At 39.3% G+C, this 17,623-nt stretch overlaps 1 protein-coding gene across 6 annotated transcripts in view; it reads left to right on the top strand.

The window, feature by feature from the left end:
- Positions 1 to 16,874, top strand: part of IKZF2 (IKAROS family zinc finger 2) — a 108,349-nt gene extending 91,475 nt beyond the window's left edge. For 4 of the 6 annotated variants that reach the window (XM_054381493.1, XM_054381494.1, XM_054381492.1 and 1 more), the window contains exons 5-7: positions 3,250 to 3,387; positions 10,437 to 10,580; positions 16,150 to 16,874. In XM_054381493.1, coding sequence (XP_054237468.1) covers positions 3,250 to 3,387; positions 10,437 to 10,580; positions 16,150 to 16,874 — 1,007 coding nt within the window. Of the gene's footprint in view, positions 1 to 3,225; positions 3,388 to 10,436; positions 10,581 to 16,149 lie in introns of all 6 variants that reach the window. The other 2 variants (XM_054381490.1, XM_054381495.1) reach the window with 2 other exon arrangements.
- Positions 16,875 to 17,623: the final 749 nt, after the last annotated feature.

The following is a 17,623-nucleotide window of genomic DNA, read 5'->3' as shown; positions in this document are numbered from 1 at the left end:
TTGAACACTATACTTTCAAGTTAGTGGCCTATAGACCAAGACTGCTTGTGCCCAGTAGTGCAAGCCACATATTTTGGGGGCAAATTTTGACTGTTAATATTTACCTACTATATTTGTTAAGACAGACTTCAGCCTTTGTCAGTCGTTTGTTTTCATACGGTGGTTTGTTATGTGAAGCAAAGTATGCTGTTGAGGAGATCACCAGAACTGAGTTCTCTACACTTTCACAGTTTTCTCTCAGGTAATGGAAAAATGTACCTGCTGCAACATTCATGTCCACAAGTATATATATGTGTGTGTGTATATATATATATATTTTTTTTTTTTTTTGCCATTACTTACTTGGAGAATAAAAGCAGTTTAATTTGCAGTTATTTCAATGACTTGACATTTGTCACAATGACAGGGTTTCTAAAATTGAGACCATAATTGTAACCTCTTACCAAACTGCTCGTGACACATACTGCTACTATCAGAACTGATTCCATTGTGGTCTGACCTGATCAATTGCACTGCAACTCAAGTCGTAGTCACTTTGTGTGATTTTATAGTATAATTCGGATTTTCCACATATGTGGCTATAAAGTAGTTGCATCTATAGAGCAGAGGGGACAGAATTTGGAAATGAACCCAGGGGAGTTTTCTTCAATCCTACTCAACTGGAACTCATAAGGTTTGTTTTTCGTGGTTGTCTCTGAGTAGCTTCCAGTTGCATATTAGGCAACATGACTAACGTTTGTCACATGTTGTTTATTCTCTTATCTTCTCCCCAGAGAAAGAAGTGTGTGTCCTGGAGTCTCTCTTTCCTTAGGGATGTTCCTCAAATCCCATATTGCCTGTAGAAATTGTGCCTTTATCATTAGCTTTTATCTTCTCTATGAACCTTGAAATTTGATGGAATTTGGGTATCTGCCTATCCTAGATACCATTTGAAAAGCTCAGCCTTGTTGTGTGTGAATGGGTTCAGAAATGGTTGCAGTGCAGGGGGCAACCGATTGAAGAGGTGTGTTACAAACTTTTGGTTGTTGAACTGATTTGTTTGTACTGTGAGCTTGTAGTAGAACATGTTTCTCTGTGCTAAATGGTAGCTAATTGTAGCTATCTCTTGAGTAGCCAAAAGCAATCATCCCTTTCCCTTCTGTCTAAACGTTTAGCTAAGTTACTTGATAGCCAGACTGGGTGGGCTAGTTCATTCCTGCTTCAGATTCGTTGACTCGATCCCTTCAATTGCACTGGATTTTTTTTTTTTTTTTTATTAGACACCAAGTTAGCTTCTAATAAAGTTTTCAGACTGACATTGATGCCATCTAGGTACATGATAAAGCATTGTAATGGTGATTATTCAAGTTTTCCTATCCTAGGGAGCCTAAAGGTGCTTCCAGAATGAGATGGTTGGTTTTAATGTTTAAAATCTGAAAAACTGAGGATTGATTCAGATCATTCTCCTCAAAGACAATTACTCAGGGAATGATAATAAGCTTCACATTTTGCATCCGCTGAGATTTCCAGTATCAGCGACAGTGTCAGCTAGTAAGCAAAATGTAATAAAGACTACAGTGACTGTTTGGTCTAAAATGAAATACTTCCCTAGAGGATAAGCCTTTTATTTCTAAATAATTTAGGGCGAAAAAAGTCCATAGTTTGGATGCCTACTTTAGAGCAGCTTTTATTTTTTTTTTTCCTTGGTGGACAACCTGGTTGTGTCAATGAACTGCACATGCAAACAAGCTTTTAGAGAAACTTTCTGCAAGCTTGTTCATTTCATCAATTATTTTTTTTTCTGAGGCAAAAATTTTGAAACTTTGACCAACTCAGATACTGAAGGCTCAGAGTTTTTTTTTTTTTTATCTTCCATCATATGGGTGATGTGCGGCATACATTGTACTAGTCTTGCAGAGGCCCCAAAGAACTTCCCTGACTCAGTCTCTCAGGTCTGAGGCATCAGCCCAAATGCAAGGAGCCCTCTGTCCAGCTTCTCATTGGCTACAGGTGTCCTTCCCACAGTTTTCCCTGCATTTTCCCATCCCAGTGGTGACTGTGCATTTTGGCTGCAATTAATGCAGCTTGGTTTTCATTAAGTAAATGACTGTGAAATGGTTCCAATATTGGGACAAACTCAATAGAAACATATGTATTATCAAACAGAGGATGTTCTCAATTTCTTTGGCCAGAAAGTGAAATTCTTACCTAAGACTTTCAAAACTCTGGAAGAAGTTTGACCTTCCCTATGCGTCAGCCAGCTCTGAAAATCGTAGCTGACGGTGTTTTACTTGCAATACTGACTTAATAGCTCTTTAGTTATTAAAGAATCAATGTTCATGTTCTACAAGTTTAAATTATATTAAAAGCCTTTATTAACACGGCTTGGCAAAATATGCTGCTGGCTAGCTTTCTGGCCTTGGGTTAGGCCATTCTTGTGGTTTCTTAATGACATGCTACAAAAAGGATATACTTTATGAGAATCCAGTGCCAGGTTTTGCACATTTTAAGAGGCATTTGCCATTTGTTCATAATGCTATTGAGTGAAACAAAACAACCACACCAAGAAAAATTAAGTTGTCTTGCATTCTTCTGGCTTGATTTTCATTGTACATGGCCTTTTATACTTTTAATATATGTATTTATATTACCTATATTTTAATATTATTTCAACTATGCAAATTACTGGTGGCAGTTCAGTTCTGGCCTGTAACACTGCTGTTACCAAAGTTATTGTCTGTTGTCTGTTTATTTTCCAACCTTCCCTTAGTAATTTTGGCAAAGTTTTCTTAGTGAAAGAATGACTCCTCTGGACCACGTAATGGGTTTCCCCACAGCTGGGAGCAGAATTAGGCCACTGGGGCAGCTTGTTTCTTTGAAGGCAATCGTTCATACCATGGGCAAAATCTCTCAGAAGTTTCTTTCCCATGAGACTTGGTGACACTCAGGCAGTGCTGGGGTATGATTCAGCTGATTGGTTTGATTTTTCCCTCTTGTCATCTGTTTATTTGCTTTGCAACCAACAAGTCTACCTCTTTTTCCTTCTGCTGATAACCACACATTTGTGTGAAAAACAAACGGGATAAAGTCTCTGGTGGGTGGGAGGAGGTGTGCATGGTACAAAAATGTGGCTGGGAAAAAGGTCAAGTACCTACATAAGCTTTCTTGGGTTCCATTCCATCACAAGAGTTGCTTGTTGCAAAGGTGTGATTTTTGGTAGTAAAAGTGAGTTGCCATGAATTTGACCTAATGCTCTCGTCGTTTCTGCAGTGGGGAAGCCTCACAAGTGCAACTACTGTGGCCGGAGCTACAAGCAGCGCAGTTCACTGGAGGAGCACAAGGAACGCTGCCACAACTATCTGCAGAATGTCAGTATGGAGGCTGCTGGGCAGGTCATGAGTCACCATGGTGGGTAGAAACTGCCTTTTGAGGTCTCCTGGACTTGGAGCATCTCTTGCGGGTTTTTTTCCGTCTACTTTTCTTCCTTTCTTTCAGCTTTGCAATGCTTCCTTCTTATAGATTACTTATACTCAGATAGGCAGGGGGAGAAAAGATGGGCTAAAATTCTCTGTCCAATTTGACAGCATGGGTTTTGCTGATTTCTTTTTTTTATTTCAGGTAGTATTTAATGTTTTAGTATGTGTAACTATGCAGACATGGAAACAAAGCAAAGTCACCTCTGAAAAGTTGCCCTAAAAATTAACTAAGCCATTTAAAAAATGTTTTAAAAAAATAATTCCCCTTCCCCTTCCTTTCTGATAGTGACTGATAATTGTATGAGATAAGGACGATGGAGGTATTCAGAAATCATTACTTCTGCCTGTAATATTATCTTAGAGTCCCAAAAAAGGGGGAGGAATAGATAAAAATCTCTATAGCAGAATGGAATTCAGCAGTGTCGATGAAAGTAATTATAAGCGGGGAAAAAAATAATGTTTATATGCATTTACATGTGTTCATATTAATATGTTCACTAACACTGCATGTGTTAATATACATAAAGACTGAAGATTGCCAAAAAGCTTGTCGAAAGCAGGAAATGTCAAAGTCTTTGAATTTGTTTTCAAAAATTTCTGCAGCTATTAGTATGGATAACGAGCATAATGTCTCAGTCTGTAGGGTGGTAGACTTATCTGTAGCACTAAATACTAAATGGTAGCTGTTCAAAACCTGCTATCATTTCATTCAAAATTAGTATTTCAGAAACTCTTCTAAAACTAAACGTGTTTTAACGTTTTTAATTGTCTTCAAATGATTGGTACTTGAAGTATTTAAAATTTCTTTCTGATCAGAAAACATAAATTTATGCCTTTTCCACTTTGATTAAAAATTGCCAGATACCTAGGGATACTCAAAAGTTAGATTGTAGGTAAATGAATAAATAGAAAGGTGAAATACCATTTCCTCTTTTGTTTGTTTGGGTTTTTTTTTCTTCCATTTTGCTTTTTATTGTTGAATAGAGTCATATGGCTTCATCTGGAAATTAATTATGTAGAAGTTCTAAAAGGTCATTTCTAAAAATCTAAAAAGACAAACCGAAATAAAATGTCTTCAGCATTTCTAATCTGGGCTTTTTTTTTTTTTTTTGGTGAAAACAAATCACCAAAAAAAAAAAAAAAAGTGAAGAGTGCTTTTCTATGAACATTTTATTCCTAAGAAGGCATTCTAAACATATTTAAGATGTATTTCCAAAGTATTCATACAGCTCTATTAAGAAATTACAATATTGGTAGACATCCTGGAGACTAAAATCAACTTTTAAAATGTAATAGGTGATTTTAGAGACATTGGAATTAGTGATTGTCTGCTGTAGGCCTGACTTGATGCTTGTAAAAGTCTGTGGAAAGACTGATTTCAAGGTTTTGCTATTCACAGGTACCTGTTGTGTGCTCGGTCTGTTGGAGCACTTAGTTGATAGTAGGAGTTTGACAACTGACTGCATTCCCAGCAAAAGGCAGCCTCTTCCCCACAAGGCTGTGCCAATATTATTAACCAGCTGGGTGATGGTTTCAGTCAGCCTTTCCTTATGGGTGAATATCAGTAGACTGATACAGTTATGACAACAAGGATTTTTTAAGAGGTCATGCTGTAAGGGACCTTCCCAAATTCCACTCAACTTCTGCCTTTATTGTTTGGTTGTTTATTAAAATCGGGTTTACTCTTGTTGATAGATTACTTCTGAGGAAACCTGTAGCTTTTTCTAAGCTGCTTAATACTATGACAAGAGGAATAGGTCCTTAACCTTGTCTATCCAAAGAAGCTGGAATGGTTGACCTTGCATTGATTTTTCCTACCAACTGAAGTTAAACCAGTGCAAACCCCATGTGGATAGCTCTTTTATTTACAGCCTGACTGACTTTGCTTGGGCTTAAAATAGAAATGTTCACACAACCACTTCACCTTTCTCAACAAAATTAGCTTAAAACAGCACTTTGAATTCAACTAGTGCCTCTTTCCCCTACTAGTGCCTCTTTCTCCTCCGGGCAAATATGTCTAAATCTCCCCTGGTGAACATTTAAGGAGGTATTTGATCCACTGTCTTCATTTAGCCATCTAAGGAGGGCACAGCAAAAAGGCACAGTGACAGGGAGCTCCAAATTCAGCTGGGACTAGTCATAAATCTCACCCTGCATCCCAGCATCACTCCCACTCATCAAGTGGGAGTGCAGGGTCATGAGCACCAACCTGTAGCAAAGTCCTTTCTCCTGAGAGTATGTAGACACTGGGGAAGAGCATACAAGTGATTTACTCCACTTAAAGTTAAGTCTTAGTCTAACCCTGAAAAATGTATTGATATCCTTTTCTCTCTTGCCATGTCACACATGGAAAGGACATTCTTGAGCATGAGTGAGTGCATGCTTTGAATAGTTTGATCATTGGTTTATTTTGCATCACACTGGGTTTAAATTTTCCTGACTATCTCTCCAAATACTTTAAAAGTATCTTGTTCTTGCAGAGTTTTGAAGCCTCTGAACACATTTTGGTCATCATTTCACCGTTATGCACAGAATGGGTAGAGGTGGTGATTTTTATTAGCCCTACTGAGATCCTGGCTTAAGGACACAAGTGGCTGTGTTGGATCTCAACCAATGCGGCCAACGTTTAACATTGGTCTAAATTATTTCTGCAGACAAATTGTTCCAGAAAACTGGAGGCAGCCCTTCCAAAGTTTGGATCTTTCAAAGATTGTGCTCAAGTTGATCAGTTATAGACATGTTACCGGCATATATACTTGGATGCTTTCACAGTGCCCTTTAACTTCAATGATCTTGGTCATGCTGATGCCTAGATCACCTGACTAAAACCACAAGAGGAAGCAAGAGGAAGGGTTAGGGATAGGAAGCCTAGTTTTGGGATGTGGATGGGAACGTACAAGTCTCCAGGTCTCTCTCCATCCCCTTGCAGGGTGCCAGTTGCTTGCAGAGCTGCCATTCCTTGTGGCTAGGTCCTGTTCCCTGCTCAGCCCCACAGCTGATGCAGGAGCTCCCGTGATTTTGTTGTTGGCAGGTTTGGCTCAGCAGTGCTGGCCCCAGAGATAGAAATCAGTCTGTGGTCTCCCAGCTAACAGTGTGTTGGGGGAGGCAAAAGTGACAGTCTCTAAGTGCCAAGAACATGACCTTTGCTGGAACAAATGGACAAATGTTGAAGGCCAGCTATGTTTTACACCCAGTTGTGATGTTCTCCACTTCCACAAAGCAGAAACTCCAGGGAAATTCTTAAAGCTGAGTAGAGAAGGATCCTCTTTTTTAGGAGGAGAAAGAAGCATAGCCCTAGGCTGTGTGAGGCTCAAAGGCCAGCTCTGCATAAAACACACAATGGCTTTGTGTCCTTCCCTCTTACATAGTTGCTTAAAACATTGTTAAAATGCTGGTCCCCCAGGAGACTTCACACCAGGGTCCATGGGAATATTTCCTGTCATTTCTCTGTGCACACACTTCTTTTAAATACCAATATTGTGGGTTTAGGAAAGGAAATTGAGGTTGATGGAGTAATGCTAATTTATGCCAGCTGAGACTTAGCCCAGTGTCTGTTGTCTGCACACAAAAGTATTTATCAGCAAAATGCACACTGGCTAATTTTTTTTTTTTTTTACTTCTTTTTTCCCCTCTATTCTTTCCTCACTGAGAAAGTATACATGTTTTTAATAGTATGTCTGGTTTCTCTCAAATTAAGAAGCAAAAACTAAAAGATGGACACTTTGAGCACTATGATTGAAAGCTCAGTGCCTTCAGGAGTATAATGTCTTTGTTCTGAACACCATCCATGTTTGTATATTTAGAGTTTGGGCTTGGAAACAACATTTTGTGTTAACTGTGACTGTGTCAGAGGTGGTGAACATTTGTATGGACCGTCCAGGAGCACATCCTGGTAGCTGACAACATCTCTGAACAGAAATGTACTAAACCATGAGCTTTTAGAACTACAAAGCCTTCCCAAGCTGAGACCAAAAGTTCACAGCCTAAAATGAGTTGCATCAAAGCTGGTTATAACACATCAGCTGTTCTTTGGTAGCTCCCACTACCAAGGGAATAAAATGGAGTGTAATACAACAAAAAAAAAGGAATTAAATTTGCCACCAAGTAAACGTGTACACATGAGATTCCACCACAGAGCAGCTGACTTGTGATAACTGTCAGCTGAGTGTTGTTGGTTTGCTTTTTCCCTTTTCATTTTGTTTTTCCTCAAAAAAAAAAAAAGGGGGGGCAGGCTGAGCTATTTATCCTTTATTTTTATATATTTTTATTTGAATAAAAAAAATTAATGTCTCTAGAATTGACCATGTAATCTTTAGCTTAACTCTTCAGGTTTCTAAAATACTATTTCTCACCTGTGTGGTTGAGTTTTTTGTGGTATAAGTGGTTTCAAAAACTAGGCTGTTTCCATCTCTCCCTTCTCCCGGGAAATCTACATAACAAAACACATTCCAGTAACTTATTCCCACCATAACACAAGTATTGGCATGATTCAGTGATTCTGTTGCAAAAGAGCTGTGCCCTGGATTACAGAGTTGAGTTCTGAGGTGGGAAAAAAAAGCTTGCAATATGAAAGATAGAAAAGAAAATGCTTTTGAGGTGGTGATTTTACTTTTAAAAGGAATCTAAGCAGAATTTTTGCCTGTCTTAGAGAAAAGCATGTCCTTTTTAGCACTATTCATTTTTCATGGAAGAAAGGTTTCAAATTCCATCTAGGAAATTTTACACACGTATGCCCAACAGTAGAATTATGTAATTATTACTTTGTTGTTATAAGACAAACAAATCTCACTACATTTGGAGCTTAATTAGATGGCTATGAAAGTAAAAGGAAATTTCTGAGTGATTTTGTGGCTGAGTACAGTCCTACAAATCCAACATATCTTTAGGTATTCTTCCTAGGAGGGATTTAGAGCATAATCTCCTTTCTTCCAAAAGCTCCTCGATAAATACTTGAGTAGAACTAGTGCAGAACTTTCTGACCAAGCACAGTATTTAAATAGCCATGAAAATGTAACCTTAGCTCTTAAAATAATCCAGACCTCCCATTCTGCACCAGACACTAATTAGGCCACTCAAACACTGCATCCCGTTTTGTTGCAACGTTAGGTTCATTTCATATTTATGCTTTTTCTTCCTCTTTTTTACTGATGCCAACAGGACTGCCTTGTAAATGAGAAACCATTGTGTTTCTCAGAAGGAGCATCCTGTACAAATAAAACAGCAGCAGAGTAAATCACTTTATAGCATATAGTTGATTCTAAGCCTCTAAGTACTCAGCTTTCCATAGCAGCAGAGGCACAAATGGAATCAAATTAATAAATTGCAACATTTTCTTATTATGAATATCTGAATTGAGAAGTTCACCTGAGCAGATACTGTTTTGTAATTGCCTGGTATTTGCTCTTCCTTACTAGAAAGAAGGCAAAGATAAGGTTTTTATCACCCAATTTTTCATATAATAAGTGCTAGCAAACAGATGCATTTTTCAGAACAGGTGAGTTATTATTACATATTAGGATCCTGAAGGCAGTGAAGTTACATGGGTGGAAAACAGGCTGATGGTATTTGTTTAAGGCACAGTATCAGGGAGGTGTCTGTGACACTAAAGGCTGCTCTGGTGGCAGACCAGAGGAGGACTAGCAAAAGATACCTCTGCTATACCAGATGTGACTTCACTGTGACTCACCTGATAGAGAGGATATGAAGGGTTGCTCACAGTTTACAAACTGTAGGAATTATGAGCAGGATCATCCCACTTTCTCTTTCACTACCATCCATTCTTCTCAAATAATTCCTTGCATCTTAAACATCCCATTAGCACCTGGAGTAGTGGCTGATTCTTCTCAAGATTGTCTTGCAACCTTCTGAAGGTGAATGTGGAACAATTAGGTCATGTATTAAATTAACAGCAGCAGAAAGAGTGGAGTCACACTCAATGTATGTTGCAATTGACTCTGACTCTTTGGGCCAGATTCGTACCACTGGTACCACTGATAATTCCTGGTGTTTGTAAGAGGATGCTCAACAAAAACAGAGGACCTTGCAGATAGTGAATAGCTAGGTCAGCAAGTGACATAAAACCTGTTGTGGGTCAGTCGCTACTCTGATCAGAAGCCTGTGCAATTCCTGTGCATCTTTTGTTCTACCACCTTATCCCCTTAACCCAATAAGCAATGAAGGGGGAAATCAGTAAGGACAGAAGGGGTCATTGATTTCTTGACAATGTATGAGCATTCCTCTAACACAGAGCAAGAATGCTCAGTGTTGATTCCAAAAAGTGGGAAGACAGATGCAAAGACTTGCATTCATGGATTGTTAAGTCTGTGTTTGAAGAGATAAGATATCAATCAAAAAATTGATACTTGCTGTGACTCACACAATGTTAATCCTGTAACTTCATTACAGTGTTTGTTGATTTTGCAGTCTCATGTATAGAGAGAGGAAATATGCTTCAACAAATAGATCCTTCATTCAGGAAGCCTTTGTCTTGGGGAACACACAGCCAGACCCAGGAAAGACAAGTCATCAGTGCCTTGTATGTGTTTTGGTCCTTGAGATTAGCACAAAAAGAAAATAAGAATGATAAACATGACATATGGTAAACAAGAAGAAATACACAAAGAATGGTAATTATAAAGTTACATTGGCAACAGGTGACCACACTGAATGGAGAATAGCAGAAAATATTGGCTAGAATGAGTTTACAAGTGTCCCCTCCTCACTAGGGATCTTGAACATTCAAAACAAAACAAGTCCTTTAATAAATGCTTAAAGTTGGGCTTCTGCTAAATATGAAGGTCCCAAATATAAATTTATAAATGTGGCCCTGCTTAAAGGTGATTGCTATCTTGATGCCCAGTGTGTTCTTGCATCTTGCTTTATTGTGTGTTACACTTGCACAGTCACCAGGGCTCAAATGATTTGTGTTGTTTGTGAAGTGTAGACCAGACTTGTCTGATACGATTTTTTGGTTTTATGTAGTACCTCCTATGGAAGATTGTAAGGAACAAGAGCCTGTGATGGACAACAATATTTCTCTGGTGCCTTTTGAGAGACCTGCTGTTATAGAGAAGCTGACAAGCAACATGGGAAAGCGTAAAAGCTCCACCCCACAGAAGTTTGTGGGTAAGCTTGAAATACGCCTTTTTGTTATTTTTAGTGCCCAGGTACAGGTTACTTGTTATCTGGAATAGCAAAAAGAACAAGGGGAAAAGTGGCACTCTCAGAATTTGGTTGTGATTGGGAGGGACAACAATGGATATCATCAAATCACAGCAAGAAATCCTGGAAATCATCAAACATTCAGAGAATTCAGAAGTAAGATCCCAGAATTACGAAATTACTTAGAAAATCTTGAGCTTTTAACTGCACCTTAAAGCTGGTTTGATTTTCTTAGCTTTTCTCTGGTCCTTTTGAGATTTAGACTTGTCATCTTTCCTCTCCTTGTCCAACAAACAAAAACTAAGACTCTCATATAATTATCTGTCTTGATATGTATGTGTGTGTGTGTGTGTGTGTTTAAAAAAAAAAAAACAACAACAAACAACAACTATCTCAAAATTTGTAACTTGTATTAAAATCTTGAGAGTTGGCAACAACTGGTCTGATAATACCAGCACAAGGAATTATAATCACATCACTTCTGTTGGAAGAAGTTCTTCCTCCAAGTGCAGTATTCTGCACACAATGAATGTATTAACACATGAATATCAAACTGCATTAAATAATTTTTGGTTACCAAATTTAGAATCTCAGGCCCAGAATTTATGTTATGCTCTGTGTCTTGACATCTTAAAATTGTTCAGCTTGCAAGAGCAGACAGTATGGGGCATTTTATGTGGCTTGAGCTGTGTCTTAAAGCTCTTTTTACTGCTGTTGAGGTAGTGCTAAACTTCTTAGGAGGGGAGCTGGAACAGGGAATTATTTGGAGTAAGTGTATGCTGCAAGACCCTAAAGTCTTCACTCTTGTCATGGAAGGACAGTTGTACAGAACTTAAAGGTGTCATATACTCATTTTGCTTACACTGAGGACACTTAGAGAGGATCAGAGGACTGTAACCAATTAACGTAGCCATTTAGAAAAGTCATTGACCCTCAGCTAAATGCAGATTCAGATGGATTTGTTAAATCACTACTGAAGGTGGTGTTAAACTAACCCATACGGGTTTTGAATAGTAGGGGGCTAGCAGCATGCAGCAGCTCACCTGGAGGGCACTGACACAGTGACCTGGCTGCTCTGTCATCTGACCATTCCTAAATAGGCATGCTAAACCAAGGTAAGGTCAGGACCAATCCAACCCACAGGAGGAATGCTGCAAGGCATCAACATTTCCTATATTGTTATTAGTCCTTCTGAAATAAAAACTTAATTCTGAGACTGCTGTCTTTAAGAGTGATCTGAAACTAATTACTGTATAACTGATAAGAACTGGAGGATTTATACTCTGATTAAATTTACTGCTCTGACAACAGCTGGGGTTGAAGAGGGTGGAAATGGGAAAGGGCTCTCTACTGACAAGCCAAATACAGCTTTATGAGATTGTAAACATGGCTCCATGATAGCATGTTTCCCTGGTGATGTCTTAGCACATGCTCTACATTCTTGCAGCTTGTCATCAATGGTGAAATAGTTAACCATGCTGACACTTAAACTGGTGTGTCTAGACCTCAGAAACATTACTGCCTCCAAAAGAGGGGCAGTTCACACCTCTCACTTCTTTTTTACCTCTCATATTGTCCACAGACTTGAACAGAATTGTATTTGCCATACTCCTCAGAAGCTATCTTTGCAGGGGATAGCGACTTTATCCGAGGGCTGGAGAGCTTGCTCCCTTTCCTTAAATTCTAGTGTTCCATGCCTGCTCTCAAAGAAAGATCCTTTACTGGTTATAAGTATACTTCACAACTGAGGAAACCCAGGTTTTGGGTGTCATAAATTGGATCAGTTTTTGGAAGCTGTAGATTATGTTCTCTTTTTTTAGACCAGGAATGTTATTTTACTTGTCCACACAAGTGGAATGGACCGTGTGTTGTTATTGTCTTCAAAGGTAAATGTGCTGATTGGCAATCTTTACCTGAGATACATTGTAGCAGACTGTTAACCTGTGCAGTAGCATATACTACTTAGTTGTTAGATAAACCTGTTTCATCAGTAAGTGTAACAGATCATTTTGGTATTCCAGTTCTCTGGAGCTAGGAATTCAGGGGTTTGTAACATGCAGAGTTTTTACCCAGAACCAGTTGTAGGGAAAAAGTATCCTCTTTCATATCTACCGAATCTTATTTCTTTGCTTTTTCTGATCTTTCATGGCATCACAGTGTTTGGATTAAGGAACTGCAGTATCTGCTTTGCTAGTCTTCTCTGTTTCACCATGGCCTTACTTTTCTTTCCCTTTTCTCCCCAAAGACATATTGTTCAACTCTATCAGGAAGAACTTGTAATGGTTCTCTTGCTTGCAGGAAATTTTCCTGTGCATGCTGCAAGTGTGGCACTGTTCCAAAACAACTTAATGGTGTTTATGAGAAGGTCATGTAAGCATAAGCTGAAATCTTTGCATGCTACATCTATCAATGCTTTAGTGCTCTTTCTGATTAGCAGTTTCCAGGGGACACTGGTTGTCGACCACATTCTCTACTTTGGCTGAAATTTCAAGAGGAAAGGAAGCAACATACAGCAAACAGAGTTAATTTCTGAGTAGGAGACTTGGTTATATATATGCTGTCGAGGTACTAGTCTTACCAAACCTGTTGAAATGGTGGGTGCAGAAAGTATAATTTATGATGCACTGGTGTCTCAGTACTTCTTTCTGCTTCCTCTTCAATGAAGGGGGAAGCAGCCACTAGCTGAGTTGAAAGCAGACATCTTCATGCTGATTGCATGAAGCAGATTCACATATTGTCAGCTGAATGTAGTGCTTACTCTCACAGAATGGTGCTGAGGTTAAGAACTGGCAGGATACAAAAGGAAACGTTTATGTGGCTCATGATAAGACCACAGTTGTTATAGTAAGAATTAAAAATACACAGACATCTCACAACAGATGAAGATCAACAAGCTTCAGAATTAGAGCCAACTTCTAGTTAATGGAGGTCAGGAAGAACTTTGCCCAGTGGTAAATTCTGTAGCTGTTTTCTCCAAGATTTCTTGCAGCTTTCTGCCAAGTGTCCAACACTGCAGTTGCTTTACATACTTGACAAGATGGACTACAGGTATCACAGGACAGCTGTGTCTGTGTGCTTTGATCTAGCTTCAAACCTTTTGAGGTGTTTTTTTTTTTTTTAATCTTATACAATAAATGGCCACAGTGGAGAATGTTTCTTTTACTTCCCTAATGCAGGGCAAGAATAATTAGATTTCAAACATAATTTTGCATGAAAATTCAAAATGATGACTCTAATTAGTTATTTTTCAGTACAGATTTGGCTAAAGAGGAATTAAAATTGAAAACCATGTTGGACAGGTTTGTCAGTGTTTCTTCTGAGCTCTGTGTTTTATGCCTTCTCTTCCCCATGTTATTATGTTATGTTAAAATAAATTTATTTTACTTTTTTATGTCACACTCCATTTCTAAGGCTGTTACATCTTTTGAACTGGTTCATAATTAAAGGAATGAATGATTCAGGTCACTGACAATTTACATTGTACTCCATTGTCTGTGGAGTAACTAAACATTGAAGATAAAATGTATCAAAATAATGTTTGCATCATTCAGTCAAGTAGTCCATAAAGGATAGGTATTATTTCTTTATATAGTCTACTAATGACTGACTGTGTTTGTTAGCTGGGTGAGGCTCTCACCAGATCCAGTTCTTTATTCAGAGACAGGAATATTACAGGTAGCCAGAGCAGGTGACAGGAATCAACAGACTTTCCCATTTTCACATGTTTCTTCCACCATTCCAAAGACACCACATGCCTTCTAGAGCTGTCCCCCAGTCCCACTTTGGCCCCACCTGGGAAGCAGATGCTTAGTTCCAAGTGAGGCTGGAACCATGTCTTTTTATGGAGCTGTCCATCCTGACTAGCAGCAGGACAGCCAATCACAGACAGCAAGATTGCCAGCCAGAAGCACTGAAAAGAGGATGTCTGATAGCAAGAATCATCTTTAAATCATGTAAGATTACAAAGACCATCATTGTGGCACTGTTTGCTTCTTCCTTCCATGTTTTTCTCCAAATGCCTAATGTGTAACAAAGGAACTATTTTATACATTGTGCTTCCTTTCAGTAAGTGTAATGCAACCAACCATAGGGAAATGTAGTGAGGTACAAGAGCGCATGGTGTCTGAGCACAAGCATGAGAGCAGTACTGCTGAAGAGAGTAGGAACATTCCTGTGCTTCGCTTTAGACTTGCATTTAATTACCTTGCTAATCAGAGCTAAGTTCCCAAGCAAAGGAGATGCATCATCTCCAAGGATAACCTGATTGTTCCATGGGTACTATAAATTGTTTCTTCCTTTATGTGTCACTTTAAGGTAAGCTGCACCAAGTGGAATGAATTAGTGCAGTCAAAATGCTGAGTGATAGCTATGCTGAAAAGCACTAATGCTTTTTGGAAGAGTTTGGGGATTACTAATCTGTTTCTTTCTTGTAGTGGTTTACATGCACTATGTTCCTAGCAATTTTGGCAAAAGGTGATAGATTTCTGGTTTCTTTAATGCTTGGATAGCCAAACCAGTAGTATGTTGTGATTCTGTGAATTTATTAGCTTACACTGTTGAATTAAAGTCTGATTTTATGTACCAAGGCACTTAGAATCATAGACTCATAGAATCAGTCAGGGTTGGAAGGGACCACAAGGATCATCTAGTTCCAACCCCCTGCCATGGGCAGGGACACCTCACACTAGATCAGGCTTACTTAGAAGTAAGAAAGACAAAACCAGCCAATTTTTTTATCAGACTTTATAAAATCATTTTTAAAAGTTAACTCTCAATAACTACCTAACATTTGTGTGTGTGAACATATATAAGTATGTCAATTGTGTCTTACACATATAGTTAGACATATAGCCTTTTATGTTTAATAAGAAGAGTTATTCTATGAACTTGCTTTGTACTCGCACTCTAAAGCCATCACTGGGAAAGCAGTGCCACTGAGGTGAGCCCCAGTACAAGGCAGTAAATTTGTTAGCCTCAGAGGAGAGCTCTGATACATAACATGCTCTGTGTCTAGCGTAATCTAACAGCATGGTTCTGGTTTCACATATCTGTAATGCCATTGATTTAAACAGATTATTAGGATATGAGCTGGGATTCATATAGTGGTGAATCAGCCAGCTTCATCGTCATGATGCATTTATTTATCCTGTGTCAATGAAAGGTGCCTTTGCCTTTTATCAAGTGAAACCAGCAGAGCTTCATTGAATTGTGTTTCCTACCAGTTAATATGTATTTCCTAACTTGAAGCATGGGCACAGTCAGGCCCAGCAGAAGGTTCGGAGTCAGTCTGGAGGTCACTGCAGCCACATGCTTCTCCTGAAAACAAAAGGCTGTTGGTGAGGTTGCTGGTTTACCCATCTCAGGACAGAAACTTTGTAGGAGGTCAGTAAACAAGTAGACGGAGGCCAGCTTTGGCCTTCAGAATGAATTTCACCCCAAATCAGGAGTTTTCTGTCACTCCTCACCCCCTTTACAATGAATCCTTGGAGCTGATTTATATTGATTTGTCTTAAAATTTGCTCTTGTCCCTTAGGTGAAAAGCTCATGAGATTTGGCTATCCAGATATTCCCTTTGATATGAACCTAACCTATGAGAAGGAGGCTGAGCTGATGCAGTCTCACATGATGGACCAAGCCATCAACAATGCAATCACCTACCTTGGAGCTGAGGCACTTCACCCCCTGATGCAGCACACACCAAGCACAATTGCAGAGGTGGCCCCGGTCATCAGCTCAGCTTATGCTCAGGTCTATCATCCCAGCCGGATAGAAAGGCCCATTAGCAGGGAAACAGCTGACAGTCACGAGAACAACATGGATGGCCCGATCTCCCTCATCAGACCAAAGAGTCGAACCCAGGATAGAGAGGGCTCCCCCAGCAATAGCTGCCTGGATTCTACTGACTCAGAGAGCAGCCACGAAGACCGCCAGTCCTACCAAGGAAACTCTGCCTTAAATCCCAAGAGAAAGCCAAGCCCAGCTTATATGAAGGAGGATGCCAAGGCTTTGGATGCCACAAAAGCTTCTAAGGGCTCTTTAAAGGATATCTACAAGGTCATCAACGGAGAAGGGGAGCAGATTAGGGCTTTTAAGTGTGAGCACTGTCGCATCCTTTTCCTGGACCATGTCATGTACACCATCCATATGGGCTGCCACGGCTACCGGGACCCACTAGAATGCAACATCTGTGGCTACCGAAGCCAGGACCGCTATGAGTTCTCGTCGCACATAGTCCGAGGAGAGCACACATTCCACTAGGCCTTCTCATCCAAAGGGGACTTGTATGAAGTAGAACTGCACATGAAGAAATACTGCACTTACAATCCCACTTTTCCTCAGACATTGAGACACCTATTTTGTTGTTGTTGCTGTTGTTGTTGCTGTTGTTTAATTATTATAATTAACCTTATTTTTTTGTGGACCTAACCTCATTTGCTCTGCCCAGCTTAAGAATGGAAAGAAGGAAAGGAAGGGAAAAAAAGAGGGGTTTGTTGTTGCTGTCACTTTTTGGTGAGTGAGCCGTCTTGCTTTCTGTGGGAGTTGAAAGGCAGTCCATTTCTGTCTCAGTCAGCTGTACATTGTGTCCTGTTTTGGGATATTGCTCAACCCTAATAGGTGCTTAAAAGTCACAATGAGATGCCACTCATTTGCAGTTTCAGACAAATAGGTAGAAACGTTGCAGAGAAGATCCTTTTTCAAACATGTAGGTATGATACAGGGTTCCAGTGGCTGCAGAAGAGTGGGGGGAACTTTATTCTGCAGAATGAACAATTATTTTTAAAGCAAAGCAGCTAGGGATTTAGCAGCACGAATTAAAGTTGATATTCCTTTCAAAATTACTTTCCTAGGGTGAGCTTTTTTCCTGGGTTCAGTGTGTGTTGTCCCTCTAGAATGTAAAAACTTAAATAAATAAATAAATGTGTGTCTTAACACTGTACCACATTACAGAAGTTTAGTTTCATAAGTCTGAGGGCCTTCTGTGGTAAGTCTGAGGCTTTTTATTTTTA

This window comes from Indicator indicator, chromosome 5 (genome assembly GCF_027791375.1).
Source record: "Indicator indicator isolate 239-I01 chromosome 5, UM_Iind_1.1, whole genome shotgun sequence".
Classification (NCBI taxonomy): domain Eukaryota; kingdom Metazoa; phylum Chordata; class Aves; order Piciformes; family Indicatoridae; genus Indicator; species Indicator indicator.
The sequence above is the reverse complement of the archived record's forward strand: the minus strand, read 5'-3'. Positions and strand labels throughout refer to the sequence as shown.